Source organism: Anolis sagrei, chromosome X (genome assembly GCF_037176765.1).
Source record: "Anolis sagrei isolate rAnoSag1 chromosome X, rAnoSag1.mat, whole genome shotgun sequence".
Taxonomy (NCBI): domain Eukaryota; kingdom Metazoa; phylum Chordata; class Lepidosauria; order Squamata; family Dactyloidae; genus Anolis; species Anolis sagrei.
The window spans coordinates 8,232,350-8,257,891 of NC_090034.1; the positions used below are offsets into that span (position 1 = coordinate 8,232,350).

The window sequence follows — 25,542 nt, forward strand, 5'->3', positions numbered from 1 at the left end:
ATGTTTGGGTGGGTGCTGTTAAGATGTTCCAGGAACCTGTTGAATTCTTCTTCTCCATGGCTCCAAATAGTGAAACAAACAGGCACATAAAATCACTCTCAACAAGAGATTCCCCCCAGGCGCTTCCAGGCCATTGAATGCAAATCAAGGTGATCAGCTGAAACATTCACAGCTAGCCCCGGCAGACAGGGGTCTTTTGTCTCACCCTGGTCATTCCACAGATATATAAACCCATTTTTCCTACATCCCACAGACCTCACTACCTCTGAGGATGGTTGCCATAGATGCAGGTGAAACGTCAGGAGAAAAATTGCCTCCAGAACATGGCCATATAGCCCGGAAAAACCTACAAAAACCCAAGGCATTGTTTGTTTTTGGATTTGGGGTTATATTACTTTGGTCATTGGTAACGCTATTTCCTAGTCTTTCCTTTTTCTATTTATGAATGCCCCCATTAGAAAATTGATAAGGAGGTGCGTGAACTACAATTCCCAAAATTGTGGGCCAATCACTCCCAAAATAGCAAAATGTGCTGCAGGATGTCCCTCAAAAACAAAGTTTTTTGCAATTTAATAAACTTTTCCCATGTTTTTTTATGATGGAACCAATTAGGAAATGACATTTAATACCCAGGAACAAAAATCATGTAACATAGTGTAATAGATCATGAGAAATGTGCCCTCTCATCATTGGGCAATAGATCCAAGATAGGTTTAAAAAGTGACTTCTTCACGTGACACAGTACTAATTTATAGAATTAACCATCCTAAGTCGTAGCAATAGTTCTTTGGACTCTGGTGACCTCCTTAAACTCTATTGGTGGGCTTCCCTCACAATAGCTAAATGGAACCATTGCAGCTCAGAATCCTTGGTTCTATTTCTAGTGGCAACCAGTTCAAGGAGGACATGAAAGTGAAGATTGTATGTTGTTACCAGCTTCCCTTCCCCATCTCTGAGGTCTTTCCCAGTCACAGTTTTGTTCAAAGCTATCTATTGACCTTTTCTGTATGCTGGGTAGTTTTGAGCATGCCAGTGTTTGTGCTAAAATTGTGATCTTTTGGAAGTTGTTGAGCTCTGATTCCCTTCATCTCAATCCAAGCTGAACTTTGATGACCATCTGGCTCATTGATCACGGGAAACATTAGAATCACACAATGCCACCACTTCCCTCTTTTCTCCCTTGTTTCAGATCTATATTTTCCATAGTTCTCTTTGTCTTGGCCAGCTTGACCTTTCCCATGGTTAGAAATATTGCTCGTATACTGTCAGCAGGGCTGTCTACTCTCACCCTACCTATTCAACCTTCATGTGCTTTTCATCTCAAGAACAGACAAGTATCCCGAGCTCTGAGGATTACCTGGGAAGGAATCCCACTGGAGCATTGCAGCACATCCAAATACCTGAGAGTCACTCTGGACCGTTCTCTGACCTACAAGGAGCACTGCCTGAACATCAAGCAAAAAGTGGGTGCTAGAAACAATATCATACGAAAGCTGATTGGCACAACCTGGGGATCACAACCAGACACAGTGAAGACATCTGCCCTTGTGCTGTGCTACTCTGCTGCTGAGTATGCATACCCAGTGTGGAACACATCTCACCACACTAAAACAGTGGATGTGGCTCTTAATGAGACATGCCGCATTATCACAGGGTGTCTGCGCCCCACACCACTGGAGAAATTACACTGTTTAGCTGGTATTGCACCACCTAACATCCGCTGGGAATTAGCAGCAAATAGTGAAAGGACCAAGGCAGTGACATCTCCAGCTCATCCCTTGTTTGAGTATCAGCCAGCACGTCAACGACTTAAATCAAGAAATAGTTTTCTAAGATCTACAGAGACACTCGCTGGAACACCTTAGCAAGCAAGAGTCCAAAAGTGGCAGGCTCAAACCCAGAACCTCAATCAATGGCTGATACCAAATGAGAGACTCCCCCCTGGGCACACAGAAGACTGGGCGACTTGGAAGGCGCTGAACAGACTGTGCTCTGGCACCGCAAGATGCAGAGCCAACTTCAAGAAATGGCGCTACAAAGTGGAATCCACGACATGTGAGTGTGGAGAAGAGCAAACCACAGATCACCTGCTGCAATGCAATCTGAGCCCCACCACATACACAATGGAGGACCTCCTTGTGGCAACATCAGTGGCACTCCAAATGGCCAGCTACTGGTCAAAGGACATTTAATCAACTACCAAGCTTGCAAACCCTGTTTTGTCTGTTTGTTAAAAAATTTGTTAAAAATGTAATACAATTGTCAGGTTGATACTGACACGATAAATAAATAAATAACCTATTCAACCTGTATGAAGAACACATCATGCAATGTGCAGGGCTTGATGAATCCAAGTCTGGAGTTTAAAATGCTGGAAGAAACATTAACAACCTTCGATTTGCAGATGATACCACTTTGATGGCTGAAAGCAAGGAGGAGCTGAGGAGCCTTCTAACCAAGGTGAAAGAAGAAAGAGCTAAAGCTGGGTTGCAGATAAACATCCAAAAACAACCAAGATTCTGACAACCAGACTGGTGGATAACTGGCAAATAGAGGGAGAAAATGTGGAGGCAGTGACAGACTTTGTATTTCTAGACACAAAAATTACTGCAGACGCAGAGTGCAGTCAGGAAATCAGAAGACGTTTCCTTATTGGGAGGAGAGCAATGACCAATCTGGATAAAATAGTGAGGAGTAGAGACATTACACTGGCAACAAAGATCAACAGAGTTAAAGCAATGGTATTCCCCATAGTAACCTATGGACGTGAGAGCTGGACCATAAGGAAGTTTGAGCGAAGGAAGATAGACCCCTTTGAACTGTGGTGTTGGAGGAAAATTTTGAGAGTGCCTTGGACCACGAGAAGATCCAACCAGTCCATCCTCCAGGAAATAAAGACCAGCTGCTCACTGGAGGGAAGGATATTAGAGGCAAAGACGAAGTACTTTGGCCACATAATGAGAAGACAGGAAAGCTTGGAAAAGAGAAGGATGCTGGGGAAAATGGAAGGAAAAAGGAAGAGGGGCTGATCAAGGTCAAGGTGGGTGGATGGTATCCTTGAAGGGAGTAAATCCTTGAAGTGACTCGCTTGACCTTGAAGGAGCTGGGGGTGGCCACGGTCTACAGGGAGCTCTGGTCCAGGAGGTCACAAAGAGTCAGAAACAACTGAACAAACAAACAACAAAAATACTGTCATTTTGTGGTGTGAGAAATAATCTTGAAATATAGCAGATTTCAGACTACAAATGAAGCCAGGACTAGAATCGTCCCTCTTTCTTTTCCATCACTGTTCATTGAAATCTGTATCTCTTATATTACCTCTTCCCCATGGAAGGGAGTAAATGTAAGCTGTTAGGAGGCTGTGTGTTTGCTGCAAATATTTGCTCATTTTTCTTAAAACTTTGTAGTTTGCTTGTTTCACAGTCTGATCACTAGCACAGCAAAACAAATTGGATAGGGAGATATAGACTCAGATCAGATGCCCGACAAATAAAAAAGGAACAATCTACCAATATGCTCTGAAGAATGTGACTTCAGGAAATTAAAAATTCTTTGTGGGCTGGACGTGAGACATGCCCGGCTGCAAGCGAGGCATCATCAGACGGGGCTGATCTCTTATCACTTGGTGCACTTTCTTTCCTGCAATCCAGCTTTTAAAAGTATCTTCACCCTGCTTTCTGTGCTTTTCACTGAGATGCAGATCTAGATCTCACAAGTCTGGACCAGGGTGAAAAGGACAGCGGAAATGAACCACTGGGGCTGTTCCTTTAAGAGTGACTTATTTGCAGTTAAAAGAAATAACTAACATTATACTATTTTTCAAGGAAATTAAAATCAAATTCTTTCTGGATGACACAAGGAAAGAACTGTTATCTCAATAGTATGTTATGTAATGCATAATTCTGAAAGGAGGGAACGATAACCATGATTGGCTGTAAAGGTAAAGGTTTCCCCTGACACGAAGTCCAGTCATGTCCAACTCTGGGAGTTGGTGCTCATCTCCATTTCTAGGCCGAAGAGCCGGCGTTGTCCATAGGCACCTCAAAGGTCATGTGGCCGGCTTGACTGCATGGAGCACTTTTACTTTCCCACTGAAGTGGTACCTATTGATCTACTCACATTTGCATATTTTCGAACTGCTAGGTTGGCAGAAGCTGGGGCTAAGAGCGGGAGCTCACACCGCTCCTAGATTCGAACCTGCAACCTTTTGATCAGCAAGTTAACCTATAAAGCCCTAAACGACTCCGGCCCAGTTTACCTGTCCGAACGTATTCTCCCCTATGAACCATCTAGGTTGTTAAGATCGTCTGGAAGGGCCCTGCTCTCGGTCCCACCGGCCTCTCAGGCGCGCCTGGTGGGGACGAGGGACAGGGCCTTCTCGGTGGTGGCCCCTCGACTCTGGAACTCTCTCCCACTGGAGATCAGAACTGCCCCCTCCATTCTGTCGTTCAGAAAATGGGTGAAAACCTGGCTATGGGGTTTGGCTTTCGATGAGTGAATCAATATTTCTGTGATCGGATAGATGACGATGAATGATGGACAACGAATTCACTATGATGACTGACCATTGTTATTATGTGATTGCATTTTGCTGTTATAACGTTTTAATTGAATTATGTTATATTATGTTTTTAATGATTGTTTTGTGATTTTATTGTTGGAAACCGGCTCGAGTCCCCCGATAGAGGGGAGAACACCGGTATACAAAATTGCTAAATAAATAAATAAGTTCAGCAGCTCAGCGGTTTAACCCACTGTGCCACCGGGGGCTCCTGATTGCCTGTACTAAGTACTATCTAGCCAGTAGTGAGAGTTGTAGTTTTAAAGCATCTGAAGGGCCACAGTTACCCTCACCAAAATTAACAAATCTCTCATAAGAGGTTCATTGGAAGAGCTTTTGCCATTCACAGTGAAAATACTGATGTACCAGAGATCTGGTGCTGATCTAGGGCAGTCTTATGTGCAAAGAATCCATGGAAATGTTGTTATAGCCTTGGCTTTTTTGTCTTTTTAAAGTTTATATTTGAAATTGTTTTCCTATTGTGACTAGTTGGATTCCGTTTTCATGCCCGCCTTTTGTATTGTACTTTCTTTAAATTGTAAAATAACTTCAGTCGCAATTTTGGAGGAAAGACTAGTGGGAAGTAATTACGATAATATTTATATATTTCTTCCCCAGGAAGAGGAGAGTCTTTCTGCACGTACTTATGAGTCAGACACGGAACTGGTGAGTTGGACCAGGAATTATGGTGGTTTTGAGTTATCTGATGTTTTTACAGATTTCCAGTGTGTTTGGTCAATTCTCAGCGTTACTTACTACATAACCATAACATGAGAGAAGCCTTCCACAAGGATGATAAAAACATCAAATCATCTGGGCGTTCCCTGGGCAACGTCCTTGCAGACGGCCAATTCTCTCATACCAGAAGTGACTTGCAGTTTCTCATGTCGCTCCTGACACGACAAAAAAAACAAAACCATAACAACAATGGAATTTTTGCTGTCTGCTTAGAAAAGTAGTGTGTGTGAAAAATAAAAATGCAAAACAGTCTTCTTTTTTTCAGAAATTGAAGAAGAAACCAGCTCGCATGTCACCCAGATCACCAAGTTAGTATGATCTAAATCTTTTAACATGGCATTCATATCCTGAAACTACCGAACTTCAATGAGAAGTGAGATTCTTTGCCTGTTCTATTTCCCTTGCCTTAGAATCTCCGTATACCTCTACAACATGTTTCCACTCTGCAAGGGCTGAATTTTCGAGATCCTTTAAAGGCACCGAGAGAAAGAAAAGTGAAATCCCTTCGGCCAAATCATCCGGGCAGCTGTGGCGTGGAACACTCAAGCAAGGTACCCGCATGTGAAATCAGCTCCTCTTTCCCTACGTTTCCTCTTGTCTTGATATTGTCTTGACAAATGTGGGAACAGGTGCCAAGTACCTCCACTCAATAGGCTGATAATATGAGACGCTTATTTATTTATTTATTTATGGCATTTATATGCCGCCCTTCTCACCCCGAAGGGGACTCAGAGCAGCTTACAAGATATACTGTATTTTCATACAATCTATAGAAATAAAAATGTAATGTTCGTTTGTGCTATTCACAGAACCCAAAAACCACTGGGGCAATTGGCACCAAATTTGGACACAAGACACCTAACAACCCAATGTATGTCTTTCACTAAAAAAAAAAATTGATTTTATCATTTGGGAGTTGTATTTGCTGGGATTTATAGTTCACCTACAATCAAAGAGCATTCTGAACTCCACCAACAATGGAATTGAACCAAACTTGGCACACAGAATGCCCATGACCATCAGAAAATACTGGAAGGGTTTGGTGGGCAGTGTCCTTTGGTTTTGGAGTTGTAGTTCACCTACATCCAGAGAGCACTGTGGACTCAAACAATGATGGATCTGGACCAAACTCTACACAAATATTCAATATGCCCAAATGTGAACACTGGTGGAGTTTGGGGAAAACAGAATCTTGACATTTGGGAGTTGTAGTTGCTGGGATTTATAGTTCCCCTACAATCACAGAGCATTCTGAACCCCAGCAATGATAGAATTGGGCCAAACCTTCCACACAGAACCCCCATGTGGGCCACAGCAACGCGTGGCAGGGGATAGCTAGTATATTATATTATTAGCATAGCACAATATCAGTATATTGCACTATACCATTATATTGTAATATTAGTAATATTACATGTAATATAAATATATATAATATTATATTATTACTAGTGTTATATTGTATTACATTATATTATTATGAATATTATATGCATATACAATATACTATATTATATTATTAGTAAAGACAAGATGGAAATGTCTTCTGCTCCCCTCTGTCTTCACTCTGGCCAGAGTAGCAAGCTTTGAGCCATAATCATTTTAATCTTTGTACTGTGTAGAGTGGTTTATGTATTTTGGCTGAGTTGTACACTGCTTGAGCTGTGAGGAGAGGTGGGTAATAATCAAAATTATTATTATTATTATTATTATTATTATTATTATTATTATTATTATATGTCTGGGAGACCAATCAACAGGGTAACATGAACTCAGTAGCACTTTCCCAGTTTTACTCCCCAGCACCATGTACTGAAAAGCATCCTGCCTTGAATGCCAGAAGCAATATGTATATGTGTGTGTGTATATATATGTATATGTATGTATGTGTGTGTGTGTGTGTGTGTGTGTGTGTGTGTATATATATATATATATATATATATATATATATTCATTCTTGGATATCGTATCAGCAGGAGAGAAAAAATTGCTTCAGAGTGGTGGGGAGGGGAGAGAAGTGTTAGGGAAAACTACCCTAAAATATAGCAGAGCATCCAAAAATCAAACAGGACACAAAAAGTTGAGCATCAGCTCATAGCTAGCAGAGCGTGATGTGCCATGTGATGTGGCTGCAAAGAATCCAGAGCTTAGGAGGCAAACATGCAGAGTCCAATCTTAAAAAATCACAAAAGATTTATTTACAATAATAAGAAATAACTGCATTTTTGATTAATCAAGAACTGTGTCTGAGCTACTTTAACACCCGTCTCTTCTAAGGTTTCAGGAGAGGGAAAAACTCAATCATATCTCTCTCCTGGCACACAAGCAGAGAGAGATCTCAAAGCACACAGCACATACTCTCCATACTAAAGTGTAAGAAGACAGAAGTCAGATTCAAAAAGGCTTTGAGACTTGCGCAGTGTGGGGTTGAATCCCAACAAGAAGTAGCAATTCCTCTGGCCTGTTCCTGGTTGCAAGACCATACTTACTACTGCATCAGCCCTGGTGATGGTAGTATGCTGTTGGAGCTTCCAAAAAAGGCCCTGCTTGAAATCAAAGTATTCCCCTGCATGTTGATCAGTTGACATGGAAAGCTGGAGTTGAGAGAATCGTTTGCCCTATTGCAGTGACTTTTTTCTTCTTCAACAGCGCTATTACCATGCCAGGCATTAATCTTCAACTGTGCTGTCACACGCTGGGCCTTAAATAATGTCTGTTTACAGGACGTGCCTTCTGTATGCCCAACGGGATGCCAGGGTGCCTCAGCTGAAGGGCCCCTTAGATTTCCCAACACAAAGTTCTATTGAGGCTCAAAATAAATTTAACAAAGTTCTTTATTTGGGCTTAAATCTTCAAACAAACGAATTAAACACTTTATAACCTTAGAAAACTGGTAGCTTTCTCAATCTTCCAACAAGGGGCAGGCAACTGGTGGCAAACTGTTCCTTTCTTCCTTAGGGAAATCTTCTGACCCCTCCTTGGGCAGTCTTTCTTTACCTTGCTGGTGTGAGGTCCCTACTCCCGGCTCCAAGCTACTTTATGGTTAGCCTGAGTGGTCCCTTACCAGACAAGATTTCTGTAGATCTGCCAAGTTGAACAGTGTCCTTTAGATTACTCCACCAAGGCTGTGGGAACTATCCTGTTGCCCCAGCAAAGGCTGGCTGTATTCCCCCCAGCAAAAGCTGTGGAACTATTCCTTTACTCCCCCAGCAGAGCTGCGAGTAGTGAAGCCTTTGTGCAGGTGGGATAGAGAAACCCACACGTCCTGCTGTTAGGCTCCAAAAGGTGAGACTGAACAAAAGTCCTCCTTTGCCTCCAAAACCCTGGGAAAAGGGTGGGTCTAAAGACTTTAACGATGATTGCCAGGTTGCTGGCCCTATGACTGCAACTTGGGGAAGCTACCTGATTGCAAAAGGCATGGCTTAAATAGATTCATACAAACTAGCAGTGCAAGAAAAAGAGGTTCAAATCTCCTGGCACTGTCGTGCCAGCACATCAACATTTCACTTACTGGCCTCCACTGCCTTTCCCCGCTGGCTCTGCAGTGCTCCAGGCCCAGTGGATGTGCCTCATCATCAGTTTATATTCCCTTTCACAGGTGGCAGGGCTGGCGAGAGAAACCCAGACCTTCCCCTGGGTGCTGCGCTGTCCGCTCACCCTGGCAGCACTCCAGAATATCTGAAGGAAGCCTTGGGCATGAAGAAGCCAAACCACACTCGCTTCTCAAGCAGTGGTGAGTTCAGCAAATGGGGAATGGATGCCCACTAATGAGAAACGAAAAAGGGGAGATGCGGATCAGAGTATTGTTTTCATGAAACCTCTGGCAGTTGTTGTTTTGTCATGAAGCAACCTACAGAAAAAAAGAGGGAGAAACATCCCTAAATGTAATAATCCTGACTCCAGAACCTCTGGGATACCTCTCCTTTAGCATAATAGTTAAAAGCTGGACTGTACACCAGAAATCTTGTGATAAGCAGCTTTAGGCCAACCATGTTTCAGCCCTTTGTTTACATGCCTGCCTTAAGTGCAGGTTGCTACTTTATTATTATTATTATTATTATTATTATTATTATTATTATTCTCATTATCATCATTATTATACTATATTTATACCCCACCCTTCTCACCCCAGTGGGGGACTCAGGGTGGCTTATCCATGGCATCCAATGCCGCATTACACATATAATAAACATAACATAGGAATTTAAACAATTAGCATATCAATTTAAACATACAATAATAAACATGAGATAATTCGAATAGAAATACAATAACAAGCTTAGAAGTAATTCAAATAGAAATACAATAAAAAACTTAAAAGTAAACATACAATAATTCAAATATAAATACAAAAAAGAGCTTAAAAGTAAACATTGAATCCCAACCAAAGTGGGCTGATAAAAAAAGTGATCTGAAGCAACAGGAGAGGAACCCCGAAAACGAGCTCCCGCACATGTGTTCCAATGTCCAAATGATGGGCAGCATGGCTATGGAGGCACACGGCGCATGTTTTTGGCAGCTGGGCAATGGGTGGCGCGGCCATTAAAGTTGCAGCACGGCGAGGTTGCGGGGGCCATGTTCTCTCCCTGATGGGTCAGCTGCTGGAATGAGGGTGTGGCTGCAGGTCTCCTCGTGGGTAAGCCCAGAGTGGAGCAGGCAGCAAAGCTGGATGGCAATACTCAGGCCCCAGGGTCCCTCTTGCAGCAGAGCCCAAGAAGCCCCATATAGTTTGGGTCCAGGATCACCTGCTGCTTTGGAGCCCTCGGGCTAAACCCTTGTGCCGGCAGAACTGAAGACCAACAGGTCGGAGGTTCAAATCCGGTGAGAGCGCAGATGAGCTCCATCTATCAGCTCCACCTCCCCATGTAGGACATGAGAGAAACCTCCCACAAGGATGGTAAACATCAAAAACATCTGGGTATCCCCTGGGTGACGTCCTTGCAGACGGCCAATTCTCTCACACCAGAAGCGACTTGCAGTTTCTCAAGTCGCTCCTGCCACGAAAAAAAATCTTCTGCTTTATAATCCGTCTCATCCAGGAAGAGGCTGGCAACTGTGACTGAGAAGACAATGCTCACAGTTCCTTTTCTTTTCCCCTCAGGCTATATCCCTGGAACTCCAGGCTACAAAGAAAAGGAAGATATGTATGATGAAATTATTGAATTAAAGAAGGTAGAGATGGGCTTTACATATTGTGCATGTCTGTGACCCTTTCAGAAAATGGTTTTTTGAAGACTCAGTTGTCATCAAGGGGGGAAAAAACATAGCTCAGCATTCCTGTTTGCAAAGCCAGTGATTGATAACATGCAGGAATAGCTTTGCTTAGGAAACGAAAAGTGATTTCCTTGACTCTATGGCAGTGGATCTCAACCTCCCTGATTCCATGACCCTTTAATACAGTTCCTCGTGTAGTAGTGACTCCTAACCATAACATTATTTTCGTTGCTATTTCACGATTGTAATTTTGCTACTGTTATGAATTGTAATGTAAATACCTGATATGCAGGATGTATTTTCATTCACTGGACCAAATTGGGTACAAATACCTGATACACCCAAACTGGTAGAAACGGATTTTGTCATTTGGGAGATGTAATTGCTGGGATTTATTGTTCACCTACAAACAAAGAGCGTTCTGAACTCCACCAGTGATAGAATTGAATCAAACTAGGCTCACAGAACTTCCACAACTAGCAGAAAATACTGGAAGGGTTTGGTGGGCATTGACCTTGAGTTTTGTAGTTGTAGTTCACTTACATCCAGAGAGTACTGTGGACTCAAAACAATGATGGATCTGGACCAAACTTGGCATGAGTACTCTGTTGCGGTTTATTAGTCTATACAGAAGCTACCCAGCAGTCTTCCCAGCTCCAGCCCTTAAGTTGAATCACACAGAGTAGAAGGAAAAATAAATTTTACTCTTGAGTAGTCAAATATGCAGTTTTACAAAGAAAAACACCAGCCTTGGAAATATACATTGTCCTATGCAGAAAAAATAACTTACACAGTCAATGCATTAAATACATGCATTATCTGCTTCTTTCTTGGTAAATAGACAGCAATTCTTGTAGTGTAGTCCCATCCGGTCTCTGATCATCTGATCAGACCTTCTCTCACACACACACCATCTCACTCACTGAATACATCAAGAAAGACTTCACCTGATATACACTAATCAGGGAGTGGCTCACACTTAATAGCTTCAGTGTCCAGGTGTTCTTCCTCAACACACACCCACATAGGAGATGATCCTTGTCAAAACTTAATATACAAATCCATATCCTGTAACATACTCAATATGCCCAAATGTGAACACTAGTGGAGTTTGGGGGGAATAGACCTTGACATTTGGGAGTTGTAGTTGTTGGGATTTTTGTATTGTCGAAGGCTTTCATGGCTGGAATCACTAGGTTCTTGTAGGTTTTTTCGGGCTATAGGGCCATGTTCTAGAGGCATTTCTCCTGACGTTTCGCCTGCATCTATGGCAAGCATCCTCAGAGGTAGAGGTCTGTTGGAATTAGGACAATGGGTTTATATATCTGTGGAATGGCTGGGGTGGGGCAAAGAGCTCTCTGCTGAAGCTAGGTGTGAATGTTTCAGCTGACCACCTTCATTAGCATTTGAAGGCCTGGCTGAGCCTGGGAAAATGTTCTGTTGAGAGGTGTTAAGATGTGCCTGGTTGTTTCCTCTCTGCTGTTTTGCTGTAGTAATTTTAGAGTTTTTTAATACTGGTAGCCAGATTTTGTTCATTTTCATGGTCTCCTCCTTTCTGTTGAAATTGTCCACATGCTTGTGGATTTCAATGGCTTCTCTGTGTAGTCTGACATGGTGGTTGTGAGAGTGGTCCAGCATTTCTGTGTTCTCAAATAATATGCTGTGTACCACATAGAATCCCCATGACCAACAGAAAATACTGTATTTTCTGACGGTCTTTGTCGACCCCTCTGACCTCCTCATGACCCCCCCCCCCCAGAAGTGCCAACCCCCAGGTTGAGAAATGCTGCTCTATGGCATCATGTTCCAGGCTTGTCCTCCTTCCCTTTCCTGTTTGCCTTGCACCTGGTACCTTGCCATTTTGTGTGGTTTGTCCAGTGTTCCTATTCCTATGGGTACAAGGCTAATGATTCTACAGAATGATGAAGAGGTATGAAGAAGAGTCAAGAGATGATGTATTTCTTCCTCCCTTGTTTAACTCTTCCTCCTTAACTTTCCAATTTCTAATTATAGATTCCCAGGGGCTGATGATGCTCTTCAGTTTAAAAATAAAGAAACAAAATAAGAAACTTCAGGTTTTTAATATATCATAGTGGTAAATGTATTGTCGAAGGCTTTCGTGGCCGAATCACTGGGTTGTTGTAGGTTTTTCGGGCTATATGGCCATGGTCTAGAGGCATTCTCTCCTGACCTTTCGCCTGCATCCATGGCAAGCATCCTCAGAGGTAGAGAGGTCTGTTGGAACTAGGAAAAAGGGTTTATATATCTGTGGAATGACCAGGGTGAGACAAAGGACTCTTGTCTGCTGGAGCTAGGTGTGAATGTTTCAACTGACCACCTTGATTAGCATATAATGGCCTGATAGTTCCTGGAGCCAACTTTTGTTGAGAGGTGATGAGATGTCCTTGTTTGTTTCCTCTCTGTTGTTGTGCTGTTGCAATTTTAGAGTTTTTTTTAATACTGGTAGCCAGATTCTGTTCATTTTCATGGTTTCCTCCTTTCTGTTGAAATTGTCCATATGCTTGTGTATTTCAATGGTTTCTCTGTGTAGTCTGACATGGTGGTTGTGAGAGTGGTCCAGCATTTCTGTGTTCTCAAATAAAATGCTGTGTCCAGGTTGGTTCCTCAGGTGCTCTGCTATGGCTGGTTTCTCTGGTTGAAGTAGTCTGCAGTGTCTTTCATGTTCCTTGATTCGTGTTTGGGTAATGCTGCGTTTGGTGGTCTCTATGTAGACTTGTCCACAGTTGCATGGTACACAGTAGACTCCTGCAGAAGCAAAAGGATCCCTCTTGTCCTTTGCTGAACGTAGCATTTGTTGGATTTTCTTGGTGGGTCTGTAGATAGTTTGTATGTTGTGTTTCCTCATCAGCTTCCCTATGTGGTCAGTGGTTCCCTTGATGTATGACAAGAACACTTTTCCTCTGAGTGGATCTTCATCTTTACTCTCGTGGCTTGTTTTTGGTCTTGCAGCTCTTCTGATGTCTGAGGTAGAGTCTCCATTGGCCTGTAGAGCCCAGTTGAGGTGGTTCAGTTCATCGTCAGGAGAGAATGCCTCTAGACCATAGCCATATAGCCTGAAAAAACCTACAACAACTATCATAGTGGTGCCAAACTTGTGGCCCTCCAGGTGTTTTGCACTTCAGCTCCCAGAATTCCTGGCCATTGGACAAGCTGGCCAGGGCTTCTGGGAGTTGGAGTCACAAAGTTCTGGAGGGTGACAAGTTTGACACCTCTCCGTTTGAAAGATACAAGGGGTTGCTTGTGGAGAACAAGAAACATTTCTCTTGCTCCCTCCTTATTCCTCATTGCAGACTATACAAACCCAGAAAAATGAAGCAGATCGGATGAAAACAAAGCTCCGGCGACTGGAGGAGGAAACCAGCCGAAAGGACAAGCAGATTGAGCAGCTCCTGGATCCTTCCAGAGTAAGCCATGTACTAAGTAGAGTTAAGCAGCAATATCTAGATCTAGTCATCGGCTCTTCCCTTCTCTTGGAGAACTCGAAAGCAGGGTGTTTCTAAGTCTTGCACTGCAGATGGGAACTAGTTATCAAGATAAGCCTTGTTATTTGAGTGTTCATTTATTTGCATGCCGATACATTGATTTGTCCCGTCTTGTTTTTAAAGGGATCGGATTTTGCATGGCTACGGCCAGAGCTGAGGACTGATTCCAATTCGGTAATTGCTTTGCTTCATGCTGTCTTTCTGTCTCAGTATATGTATGTATATTAAGATACCAACTATCTCTCAAAGTGAACCCAAAAAAAGGGCACAGATTTTTAAAAGGCCAGCAGTTGTAATCTTAAAAGGGAGCCAAGAGGACATTTCCCATCTTGTCCCCAGTGACATCGGCGCCCCTCCCCCAACACCAACGGCCACTCTGGGGCCATAATTGTTTTTATAGTATGTCTTGAATTCTGTTGTTCCTATGTTGTACACCGCTGTGAGTCGCCCCTGGGCTGAGAACAGCAGTATATAAGCAAAGTAAATAAATAAATAAATAAAATACAACTATTTATTTCTTTATTTGCAGTGTTATAAACCTAGATATAATGGTTCCTGTTCTTTTGATGCAGAGTGTTTGAGTAATATAAGGCAATTTAGATTTATTTATTTATTTACGACATTTATATGCTTCCCTTCTCACCCTGAAGGGGACTCAGAGCGGCTTACAAGATATATATGTACATACAATATATTACTACCATAGTACAGTATCAGTATTAAATATTACTATATTGTACTATACCATTATATTGTAATATTAATAGTAATATTACATCCTATATAAATATATAATTATAATATCAGATTATTATTATTATTACTAGTATTATATTGCATTACATTATAATATTGTAAATATTATATTATATTATAAGCGTAGCACAGGAGACAAGATGGAACTGCAGGTGATGCTGAGGGAGGGGTCCCCAACTGAGACTAAATTTGGTTTTCCACTTTTCATGTAACATTTATTGAATACAATCACATCAGAATCACTTTAAGAGAGAGCTCTCTTTAATAATACTAATAATTTATTTATTTAGACTCCGCCACTATCTCCCCAAGGGGACTCGAGGCGGCTTAGATGAGGCCCCTCCCCCAACACCAACGGCCACTCTGGGGCCAGAATAAAGAAGGGGAGCCGGGAGGACGTTGCCATCTTGTCCCCTGTGACATCAGCGCCCCTCCCTCAACACCAACGGCCACTCTGGGGCCAGAATTGTTTTTATACCATGTCTTGAATTTTGTTGTTCCTATGTTGTAAACCGCTGTGAGTCGCCCCTGGGCTGAGAACAGCGGTATATAAGCAGAGTAAATAAATAAATAAATAAATAAGTCCAACAATACAGCAATACAATTATACACATAGGAATACAACAATAAAATATAAAGAAAATAAAATAAAATACAAGAAACAATATAAATAAGCACATAAGGGAATATAAGATCGCAATAATTGAACACAAAAAAAATTGATCACAGTGGGCAGGGCCGGTTGCAAAGATTAAAAGTTTAAAAACTGGGCAATGCATCATTCATCTCAAGCACTCAAACATACTCTCACACACAGGCCTCTCCGAATGAAGATGATCAGCCTTCTCTGAGAGGATCAGACATTCTGTTGCCATGGTTCAGGAAACGTGCTGAATTTTGGAGGTCCCCTGCATTTTATAGCCTAAATTCGGTCTCTCTTTGGATGAACGTGTTGTTCCATTCTCGTAGTTTCAAGAAATCCACCTTCCAGGCCATATGACCTTTGGGGTGCCACCTGTATACCTTACCTTACATGCCTTATTGCCCATTGTTATCTTACATGCCTTATTGCCCAGATGGAGCGAGGAACCTTACTGGCTCCTCACTCCATCTGCCAGGTCCGACCCATATCATGCTTTTCACAAACTCCCTGTTGGCTCTTCAGGCCTGTTTTCTTATGGTCTTCTTCATGCATTCACACATTCATTCATTCTTTAAAATAGTGTTTATAGTCCACCTATCTCACCCTGAAGGGGATTCAGGGCAGATCACAGAACATATATACTGCAAGCATTCAGTGCTGTTATACACTGACAGGACAAATACAATATATAGGTAAAGGTTTATAGGCTTTTCCCATTTTCGGCATCTTGGAGGTTGTGCTTGATTCCGGCCATGGGGGGGGGGGTGCTGTCACTCCATCCACCATGCCAAAGAGCCCTGTTCACAGACTTTCTCCTTCGTTCGAATCGCTGGCATTTTTCTGGTGATTACTTATGGTGCCATTAAAATACCTCCCCTCTTAAGCAGTACCTATTTATCTACTCAGAGCTGTTTTCAATCTGCTACGTGGGCAGTCAGCTGAGCTGAAGGTCGGACGCTCACACCCGACCTGGGCTTTGAAATGCCAACTTTTCTATTAGCAAGATTTATTGCAGCTAGTAGTTAACCTGCTGTGCTAAACCACACTTGAATTATAAAAATGTTTGGATGTGTGTGTGTGTCAGGAGCAACTGCAAGTTGCTCCTGGTGTGAGAGAATTGGCCGTCTGCAAGGGGACGCCCAGATGATTTGGTGTTTCACCAACCTTGTGGGAGGCTTCTTTTATGTCCCTGCATGGGGAGCTGACAGAGGGAACTCATCTGTGGTCTCCTCAGATTCAAATCTCCAACCTGTCGCTCTTCAAGGGTTTAACCCACTGCGCCACCGGGGTTGAAAGCCTAAAATTAAAGGAAGTGCAGCATCCATCTTTTTTAAAACCTTATTTTTAAAACATGCTGTTAAAGACAACTTATGTTTCATGAAAGATCCTGTGTTGTTTCCTCTTGATAGGTGATCAGTGGATTGAAGCGAAAGATTCTCAAACTGGAACAGCAATGCAAGGAGAAAGACAAAACTATTCAGTATGTTGAGCTCTATTTATTAAAGTATTTTTACTTTCCTTTTTCATCCTTAAGGTTGCTCGTTGAAAAAACAGGACACAAAGCAGATAAAAAATTCAGAGTTGATAATGCCAAACCATTATTTATTCATTAATTCCTTCATTCATTTTATAGCCTGCCTTTCTCCCAGTTTGTGATCTAAAGTGGTATAATTTGAGAGTGAGCCATAAAACCAAATATTGCAGATTCTCAGGAGGATGGCAAAATAACAGCATCTTTGATTGCTGTGAGCTTTCTGGGCTGTGTGTCTATGTTCCTGAAGCATTTTTTCCTGACATTTCACCCACCTCTATGGCAGGCATCCTCAGAGGTTGTGAAGCCTGTTGGAAACTAGGCAAGTAGGGTTTATATATCTGTGGAATTATGTCCAGGGAGGGAGAAATAACTCTTGTCTCTTTGAGGCAAGTGTGAATGTTGCAATTGGCCACCTTCATTAGTATTGAATGGCCTTGCAGCTTCAAAGTCTGGCTGGTTGCTGCATGGGGGGATCCTTTTCTGAGAGGTGTTAGCTGGCCCTGATGGTTTCCTGTCTGGAATTCCCCCGTTTTTGAGTGTTGCTTGTGCTGGTCAGTGACCGTAGTAAAGTTTTGTATTGTATTGAGTGTTGCTCTTTCTTTACTCTCCTGATTTTAGAGTTTTTTATACTGGTAGGCAGATTTTGTTCGTTTTCATAGTCTCCTCCTTTCTGTTGAAATTCTCCTCGTGGTTGTGGATTTCCATGGCTTCTCTGTGTAATCTGACATGGTGGTTGTTAGAGTGGTCCAGCATTTCTGTGTTCTCCAATAATATGCTGTGTCCAGGTTGGTTCATCAGGTGCTCTGCTATGGCTGACTTCTCTATTTGAATTAATCTGCAGTGCCTTTCATGTTCCTTGATTTGTGTTTGGGCTCTGTGTCAATCTTCTCCAAGCTTCTCCAGTATGTTGAATTGCTCATGAGGGTTCTGTGAGCATTTCTGTGTTCTCCACCAAAGAAGTCAGCCATAGCAGAGCACCTGATGAGCCAACCTGAACACAGAATATTATGTGAGAACACAGAAATGCTGGACTACTCTCACAACCACCATGTCAGACGACAGAGAGAAGCCACTGAAATCCACAAGAAGTATGTGGACAATTTCAACAGAAAGGAAGAAACCATGAAAATAAACAAAATCTGCCTACCAGTATTTTAAAAAAAATCAGAATCAGGAAATAAATAAAGAACAACACTCAAAAAGAAGGGGAGTTATAGACAAGAATCAGAGCTAGCTAACACCCCCCCTAACAAAGGATTTCCTCAGGCAGGAAGCAGCCAGGCTTTGAAGCTGCAAGGCCATTCAATGCTAATCAAGATTGCCAGTTGCTACATTCACACTTGCCTCAAGCAGACAAGAGTTCTTTCTCCCTCCCTGGACATCATTCCACAGATAAATAAACCCCACTTGCCTGGTTTCCAACAGACCTCACAACCATTGAGGATGCCTGCCATAGATGTGGGCGAAACGTCAGGAGAGAATACTTCTGGAACATGGCCATACAACCTAGAAAATTCATAGCAACCCAGTGATTCTGACCATGAAAACCTTCGACAAAACAGCATCTTAATCTGACTCCCAAAGGCAGAGAGGAAGGGATGTTCTGGGGTAAAGTGTTCCTTAGTATTAGAAGACCTTGTCTGGCCTAATAATATCTTCCTTTTTTGTTTTGTTTTGTTTCTGCTGAAAAAAGCAAACTCCAAACAGATGTGAAGACCACAAATGTGGAAGAAATGAAAATTGCGCTGAAGAATTACTACGAGGAGGTATGTCTTTGTTAAAAGCTGGGATTGCTGACAATACGCGTTTGAACAAATAATAATAATAATAATAATAATAATAATAATAATAATAATACGAATTCCTGCATATAGATCTCGTTTGCTGTGACAATAATAATAATAATAATAATAATAATAATAATAAATTCGGCCAGGGATATTTAGGTCTTGCTTTTTTCCACTTAGATGACCGTGCCACGTATTGCATTCCTTTATTTTAATTTATTTAATTTAAACATCAGACACTTTCCCTCATCTGTGAAAGTTGTGAGGCCAAGAAAAAGCGCTCTTGCAAAGACCTTAAATTGGGGCCAATTCATACAAGAAGTTACCATTTAGATTTCCCTAGATTTGTAGTTCCTTAGTCTTTGCTTCTCCGAGTTTTTTGGACAGTTGGCCAAGCCGGCTGGGGTTTTTGCAAGTTGGAGTCCCAAATGCCTTTCTATTCAAGCAGGCTTTTGAAGAAGAAAGTTTTCAAGACCAAGCCATGAAGAAGTCTTGCTGAGCAATGTTTTAATGATTTCAACATATTAATGGTTTTATATAGAATCATAGAATTGTTGAGTTGGAGGAGACCTTGTGGGCTATCCAATCAAACCCCATTCTGCCAAGAAGCAGGAAAATCACATTCAAAGCCCCCCCCCCCCCCCCGACAGATGGCCACCCAGCCTCTCTTTAAAAGCCTCCAAAGAAGGAGCCTCCCAGTAGATGCGGGGAATGCCGTGGATGTAGCATACCTGGATTTCAGTAAGGCCTTCAACAAGGTCCCCCACGACCTTCTGGCAAACAAACTAGTCCAATGTGGGCTAGGCAAAACTACGGTGAGGTGGATCTGTAATTGGTTAAATTGACGAACCCAGAGAGTGCTCACTAATGCTTCCTCTTCATCCTGGAAAGAAGTGATGAGCGGAGTGCCATCAACAGGGTTCCGTCCTGGGCCCGGTCCTGTTCAACATCTTTATTAATGACTTAGATGAAGGGCTAGAAGGCAGGATTTGCAGACGACACCAAATTGGGAGGGATAGCCAAGGCTCCAGAGGACAGGAGCAGGATTCAAAATGATCTTGACAGATTAGAGAAATGATGGGCCAAAACTAACACAATGAAGTTCAACAGTGACAAATGCAAGATACTCCACTTTGCCAGGAAAAACAAAATGCAAAGATATAGAATGGGGGACGATGCCTGGCTCGAGAGCAGGACATGTGAAAAAGATCTTGGAGTCCTCGTGGACAACAAGTTAAACATGAGCCAACAATGTGATGTGGCGGCAAAAAAGCCAATGGGATTTTGGCCTGCATCAAGAGGAGCCTAGTGTCTAGATCTAGGGAAGTCATGCTCCCCATGCTCTATTCTGCTTTGGTTAGACCACACCTGGAATATTGTGTCCACAAAGCAGTGTCAGGGCCACACTCCTGGAACACTCTTTTTTCCTTCTCTTGTGTTCCTTTTCCATTCCTTCAGTAAACGTTTGTATATTTATATCATAGTTTCTTTTTGTATTTGTTCCTTCCTGCTTCCCTGCTAATATTGCCTATCTCTTACAGAGCCATCGACTCCAGATCCTGCTGGCAAAATCAAAGGCTGTGCGACGAAAGTACGTTTATTACTTCGGGGCTCTATGTGTGTTTATAAGTGTCTGCGGTCTAATTTCTGTACTTCACTAATTGTTGTGAAGTCGGTGGATGTTAAAGGCTTTTGAAAAACTCACTAATTAGACATTGTTTGTGGATTCTTTCCTAGTTTTATATCTTTTTGCAACATTCCATGTCATGCCTATTTTATTTCCATTTGAAATTTTCACTGCAGTTGGCATATTTACCTCCCAAGACATTTCACCCATTCAGTTCCATGTGCTGTGGAAGGTATACTTACTAAAATGGTGGCTTGTTAAAGAGCGTAGCGCCCAGTTTAAAACTTAGTAAACAACTGAGCGGAAGAGGAATTAAGACTTAACATCCACTTGTGTAGAAAAAGCTCTACACAAATCAATGGGATTTACTTTGACGATGATGGTGAAATTCCATAGTTCGCTCCCTTCCTGATCTCGTAAGCCGTATTGATCTTTCTGCATCGTATTTTCAAGGTAGTGAAAATAAGCTCTAATTGAAGTACTTCAGACTACAGCTAAATGATCTTAACTCCAGCCACTTCGTTTCCCTTGGACTATGACCAATGACACATTCCTGGGAAATGCATATTTTGTGCCAAAGTCAAGTGGTAAACCAATTGATAACATTTAAAGTACTTTAGCAAAATTCTGACACATAATTCAATTTTTAAAAAATACATTTCTGTGCTCCCCCCTTTAGAATCCACTTACCTTTATATAATCTATAGTTGTGAGCCACTCCGAGTCCTTATGGAAGATGGTGGTGGGGTATAAATAAAGTATTATTATTATTATTATTATTATTATTATTATTATTATTAATGGCCTCCTCAGAGGTTCTATTGACAGCAAAGCAAGTGGAATGTGTGTTTGTGTGTGTATATATATGTGTGTGTATATATATACATATACAAATATCCATATATATACACACACACACACACACACACACATAAATATATACATACATATACCCATATATATCAAATCATCTGGGCAACGTCCTTGCAGACGGCCAATTCTCTCACACCAGAAGCGACTTGCAGTTTCTCAAGTCACTCCTGACACGACAAAAAAGACCAACCCCCCCCCCCCCCAAATATATATTTGAGTATAAACTGACCTGAATATAAGTCAAGGCACCTAATTTTATCACAAAATACTGGGAAAACGTATTGACTCGAGTATAAGCCGAGGGTGGGAAATGCAGCAGCTAGTGGTAAATCTCAAAATAAAAATAGATACCAATAAAATTACATGAAATGAGGCATCAGGAGGTTTGTTTGTTTTTTTTGCATACTTACACAAAACTGTAATTTAAGATAAGACTGTCCAACTCTAATTAAACCCTCATTCTAACCTTCTTCAATGTTAATGTGCATACGTATCCTTCCAGTAATAACAGAGTAAAATAATAAATGTAATAAAAATAAAAATAATAGAGTAAAATAATGGAAATGTAATAATAACAGTAATAATATAGTACAATAATGAATGTAAAATAATAAATGTAATAATAATAATAAAGTGTAATAATAATAATAATAAAGTGGAAGTGTTCAACTTCTGATTTCTGATATGAAATCAAGCATATAGATCTCATTTGCTGTGACATACTGTGCTTTTGTGTCAGTAAAATAATAAATAGAGTAAAATAATAAATGTAATAATAATAAATAATAATAAATGTAATAAATAATGAATGTAAAATAATAAATGTAATAATAATAATAAAGTGTAATAATAATAATAATAAAGTGGAAGTGTTCGACTCTGCTTTTGTGTCAGTAAAATAATAGAGTAAATAATAAATGTAATAATAGCAATAATAAATAGAGAAATATAATAAATGTAATAATAATTATAAATAGATTAAAATAATTAATGTAATAATAATAAATAAAAATAATAATAAATGTAGTAATAACAATAATACATAGAGAAATATAATAAATATAATAATAGAGTAAAATAAATGTAATAATAATAAATATCAATAATAAATAACTTTGAGGGAGGCTGTTTTCAGCTTAAAGAAAGGGCTGAAAAACTTATACTCGAGTATATACAGTATATGAAATGGCTGATTACACAATTTTTGTTCCTGGGTTATAAATGTCATTTCCTAATTTGGTTCTATCCTAAAGACATGGGTAAAGTTTACTAAAATGCAAAAACTTTGTTGTTACGGTCTGCACAAAAGGTTAAAAATAACATATTGAAAGGTTAAAAATGGCAGTTGCTGGAGTATAATAACTATGTCCAAAGTAAGTAATACACACCAGGAATGTTATCGAATTATTGGAAAAATCAATTCAGTTTCAAAAGCAAAACACACTGTTTTGGTCTCTTTTTTTAAAAAAAAAACAAACTTTTCTTGGTGAGTTGGCATATTTCTCTGGTATGACCTTTTGGTAAATCCTAATGGGAGTGATGAATTCTCGTGGGACTTCCTCTACCTAGAAGAAGACTCTTTAACTCTAAAAAGTTAACCAGCTACTATAGACATCAGGCGAAAGATTCAGAGGAAGAAGAAAATGGAGGCAGTTCTGGCGGAGGAAGAAAGAGAGAGAAAAGGAGAGAGAGAGAGAGGTCTGTGCAGTCAGAGGAAGTCTGGAGGATTGTGGAACTCAAGGTAGTTTTGAGAAAATGTATAGTAAGATACGGTGATTTTATTTTGTTTAGTTCTGTTAACATGTATCTAAGGATTGAAATAGTAAAACTAGGCTCATGAATGGTGAGGTTTGTGCTAGCACGTGGATGTTGTGATCCTAATACCAAAAATTAAGTACAAAAACTCTTATAGAAGAGGATTCTTACTTCTCAGTGTTTCTCAACCTTCCTAATGCCGAGACCCCTTAATACAATTCCTCATGTTGTGGTGACCCCCTCCATAACATTATTTTTGTTGCTACTTCATAACTATAATTTTGCTGCTGTTATGAATTGTAATGTCAATATCTGATATGCAGGATGTATTTTCATTCACTGGACCAAATTTGACACAAATACCCAATACACCCAAATTTGAGTACTGGTGAGGTTGGGAGGGGGGATTGATTTTGTCATTTGGGAGTTGTAGTTGCTGGGATTTATAGTTCACCTACAATCAAAGAGCTTTCTGAACTCCACCAATGATGGAACTGAACCAAACTATTTTCATTGCTACTTCATAACTGAAATTTTGCTACTGTTATGAATCGTCATGTAAATATCTGATATGCAGTATGTATTTATATTCATTGGACCAAATTTATTTATGTATGTATTTACAACATTTATATGCTGCCCTTCTCACCCCAAAGGGGACTCACAAATACCCGATGCGCCCAAATTTGAATACTGGTGGGGTTGGGGGAGGGATTGATTTTGTCATTTGGGAGTTGAAGTTGCTGGGATTTATAGTTCACCTACAATCAAAGAGCATTCAGAACTCCACCAATGATGAAACTGAACCAAACTCGCACTGAGAACTCCCATGACCATCAGAAAATACTAGAAGGGTTTTGTGGGCACTGACCTTGAGTTTTGGAGTTGTAGCCCACCTACATCTAGAGAGCACTGTGGACTCAAACAGTGATGGATCTGGACCAAACTCTACACAAATACTCAATATGCCCAAATGTGAACACTGGGGGAAATAGAATCTTGACATTTGGGAGTTGTAGTTGCTGGGATTTATAGGTCACCTACAATCAAAGAGCATTCCGTCCTGCCAACACAAGGGTTTAACCCATTGCACCACCAGGAGCTCCATTACTGGAGACTAACCGTCCTCAGCCATGCGTTGCTGTGGCCCAGTCTGTGTATATGTGTTTTGTGTGTATGTATGTGTATATATGTAGTTTTGTGCATGCATTGTAATGCATTTTTTTATTTTTTGGCCTTTTATGGCCTTAGTTTGAGGACCCCTGATAATATCTGTATCAGGGGTCCTCAAACTAAGGCCATAAAAGGCCAAAAAATAAAAAATGCAGGATGTATTTTCATTCACTGGACCAAATTTGGTACAAATATCCCATACACCCAAATTTGAATACTGGTGACACTGGGAGGGGGAGGGGTTGATTTTGTATTTGGGAGTTGTAGTTGCTTCGATTTATAGTTCACCTACAATCAAAGTGCTTTCTGAACTCCACCAATGATGGAACTGAACTATTTTCATTCTCCCCATGGGGAGAAAGGTTGGGATATAAATAAAGTATTATTATTATTATTATTATTATTAACTTTATTTGTACCCCGCTAGCATCTCCCGAAGGACTCGATGCGGCTTACACAGGCCGAAGCCACAAACACAATACAAAGAAAACATATCACAGCAGTAAACAAGCAAATCAAAACAATTAAGCAAAATAAACAGCAAATGACATACATCAAGACACTATTAAAACTGGATCGGCCGGCGCAAAGGGGTACAGGGTTAAAAGTGCTGATATGGCAGGAGGAACGTAGGATTAAAGTGTGATGTGCGGCAACATTTGTTGTACTAAAGTGCTTCCAGGACTTGGGATGGGGATTCCTAGTTTGGGAAGGCACAACGGAACAGCCAAGTTTTTAAATTCCTTTTGAAAACGGCTAGAGTGGGGGCCTGTCTGAGATCTTTAGGGAGGGCGTTCCAAAGTCTGGGGGCCGCCACGGAAAAGGCCCTGTCACGCGTCCCCACCAAGCGCGCTTAAATAAAGTAAATTAGGATGATGATCCTAGCTTGCTTTTCCTATTTGAAGGCTATACTATTTCCATGTATTATTCCATGTCGTCCTTGTAATAACGTAATATTGTAGAGCGGGCATGAGCAAACTGGACCTTCAGGTGTTTTGGACTTCAACTCCCAGTAGGCTGTTAGGAATTGTGAGTGCTGAAGTCCACAACACCTGGAGGGATCATCTTCCACTGTGTTTTCAATTGTGGCTCTTACCTGTGTCTTCCCAAATTGTTTGCAGCTCTCCTGAGAGCTCAGAGCAAAAGGTGCTCAACACCACGATCCTGCAGTTTTCCAGGAGCATCAGGGAGTTACAAGAAGAGAATCGGAAACTGAAAGAAGATCTAGACCGCATGTTGTGCAGTTCTCCTGCCCCCAGTAAAGCCAAAAGTAGGTTCCATGGGGAGACCCAGCATTTTGATTTATTGCGTGGAAATAGAAGTGAGTTGCAGAGCTTTGGCACTGACTGCCTGTTTGTTTCTCCTTTGACACTCCTGA

The 25,542-nt window shown here is 41.0% G+C and overlaps 1 protein-coding gene across 2 annotated transcripts in view; it reads left to right on the plus strand.

Annotated features, from left to right (window-relative positions):
* LOC132782162 (IQ domain-containing protein E) overlaps positions 1-25,542 on the plus strand; it is a 55,531-nt gene that overhangs the window by 1,907 nt on the left and 28,082 nt on the right. For both annotated transcript variants that reach the window (XM_067460543.1, XM_067460544.1), the window contains exons 2-12: positions 5,180-5,227; positions 5,565-5,607; positions 5,710-5,850; positions 8,898-9,032; positions 10,401-10,471; positions 13,825-13,938; positions 14,140-14,190; positions 16,825-16,895; positions 18,643-18,715; positions 20,278-20,327; positions 25,286-25,434. In XM_067460543.1, the coding sequence (XP_067316644.1) occupies positions 5,180-5,227; positions 5,565-5,607; positions 5,710-5,850; positions 8,898-9,032; positions 10,401-10,471; positions 13,825-13,938; positions 14,140-14,190; positions 16,825-16,895; positions 18,643-18,715; positions 20,278-20,327; positions 25,286-25,434 (946 nt within the window). The remainder of the gene's footprint in view (positions 1-5,179; positions 5,228-5,564; positions 5,608-5,709; positions 5,851-8,897; positions 9,033-10,400; positions 10,472-13,824; positions 13,939-14,139; positions 14,191-16,824; positions 16,896-18,642; positions 18,716-20,277; positions 20,328-25,285; positions 25,435-25,542) is intronic.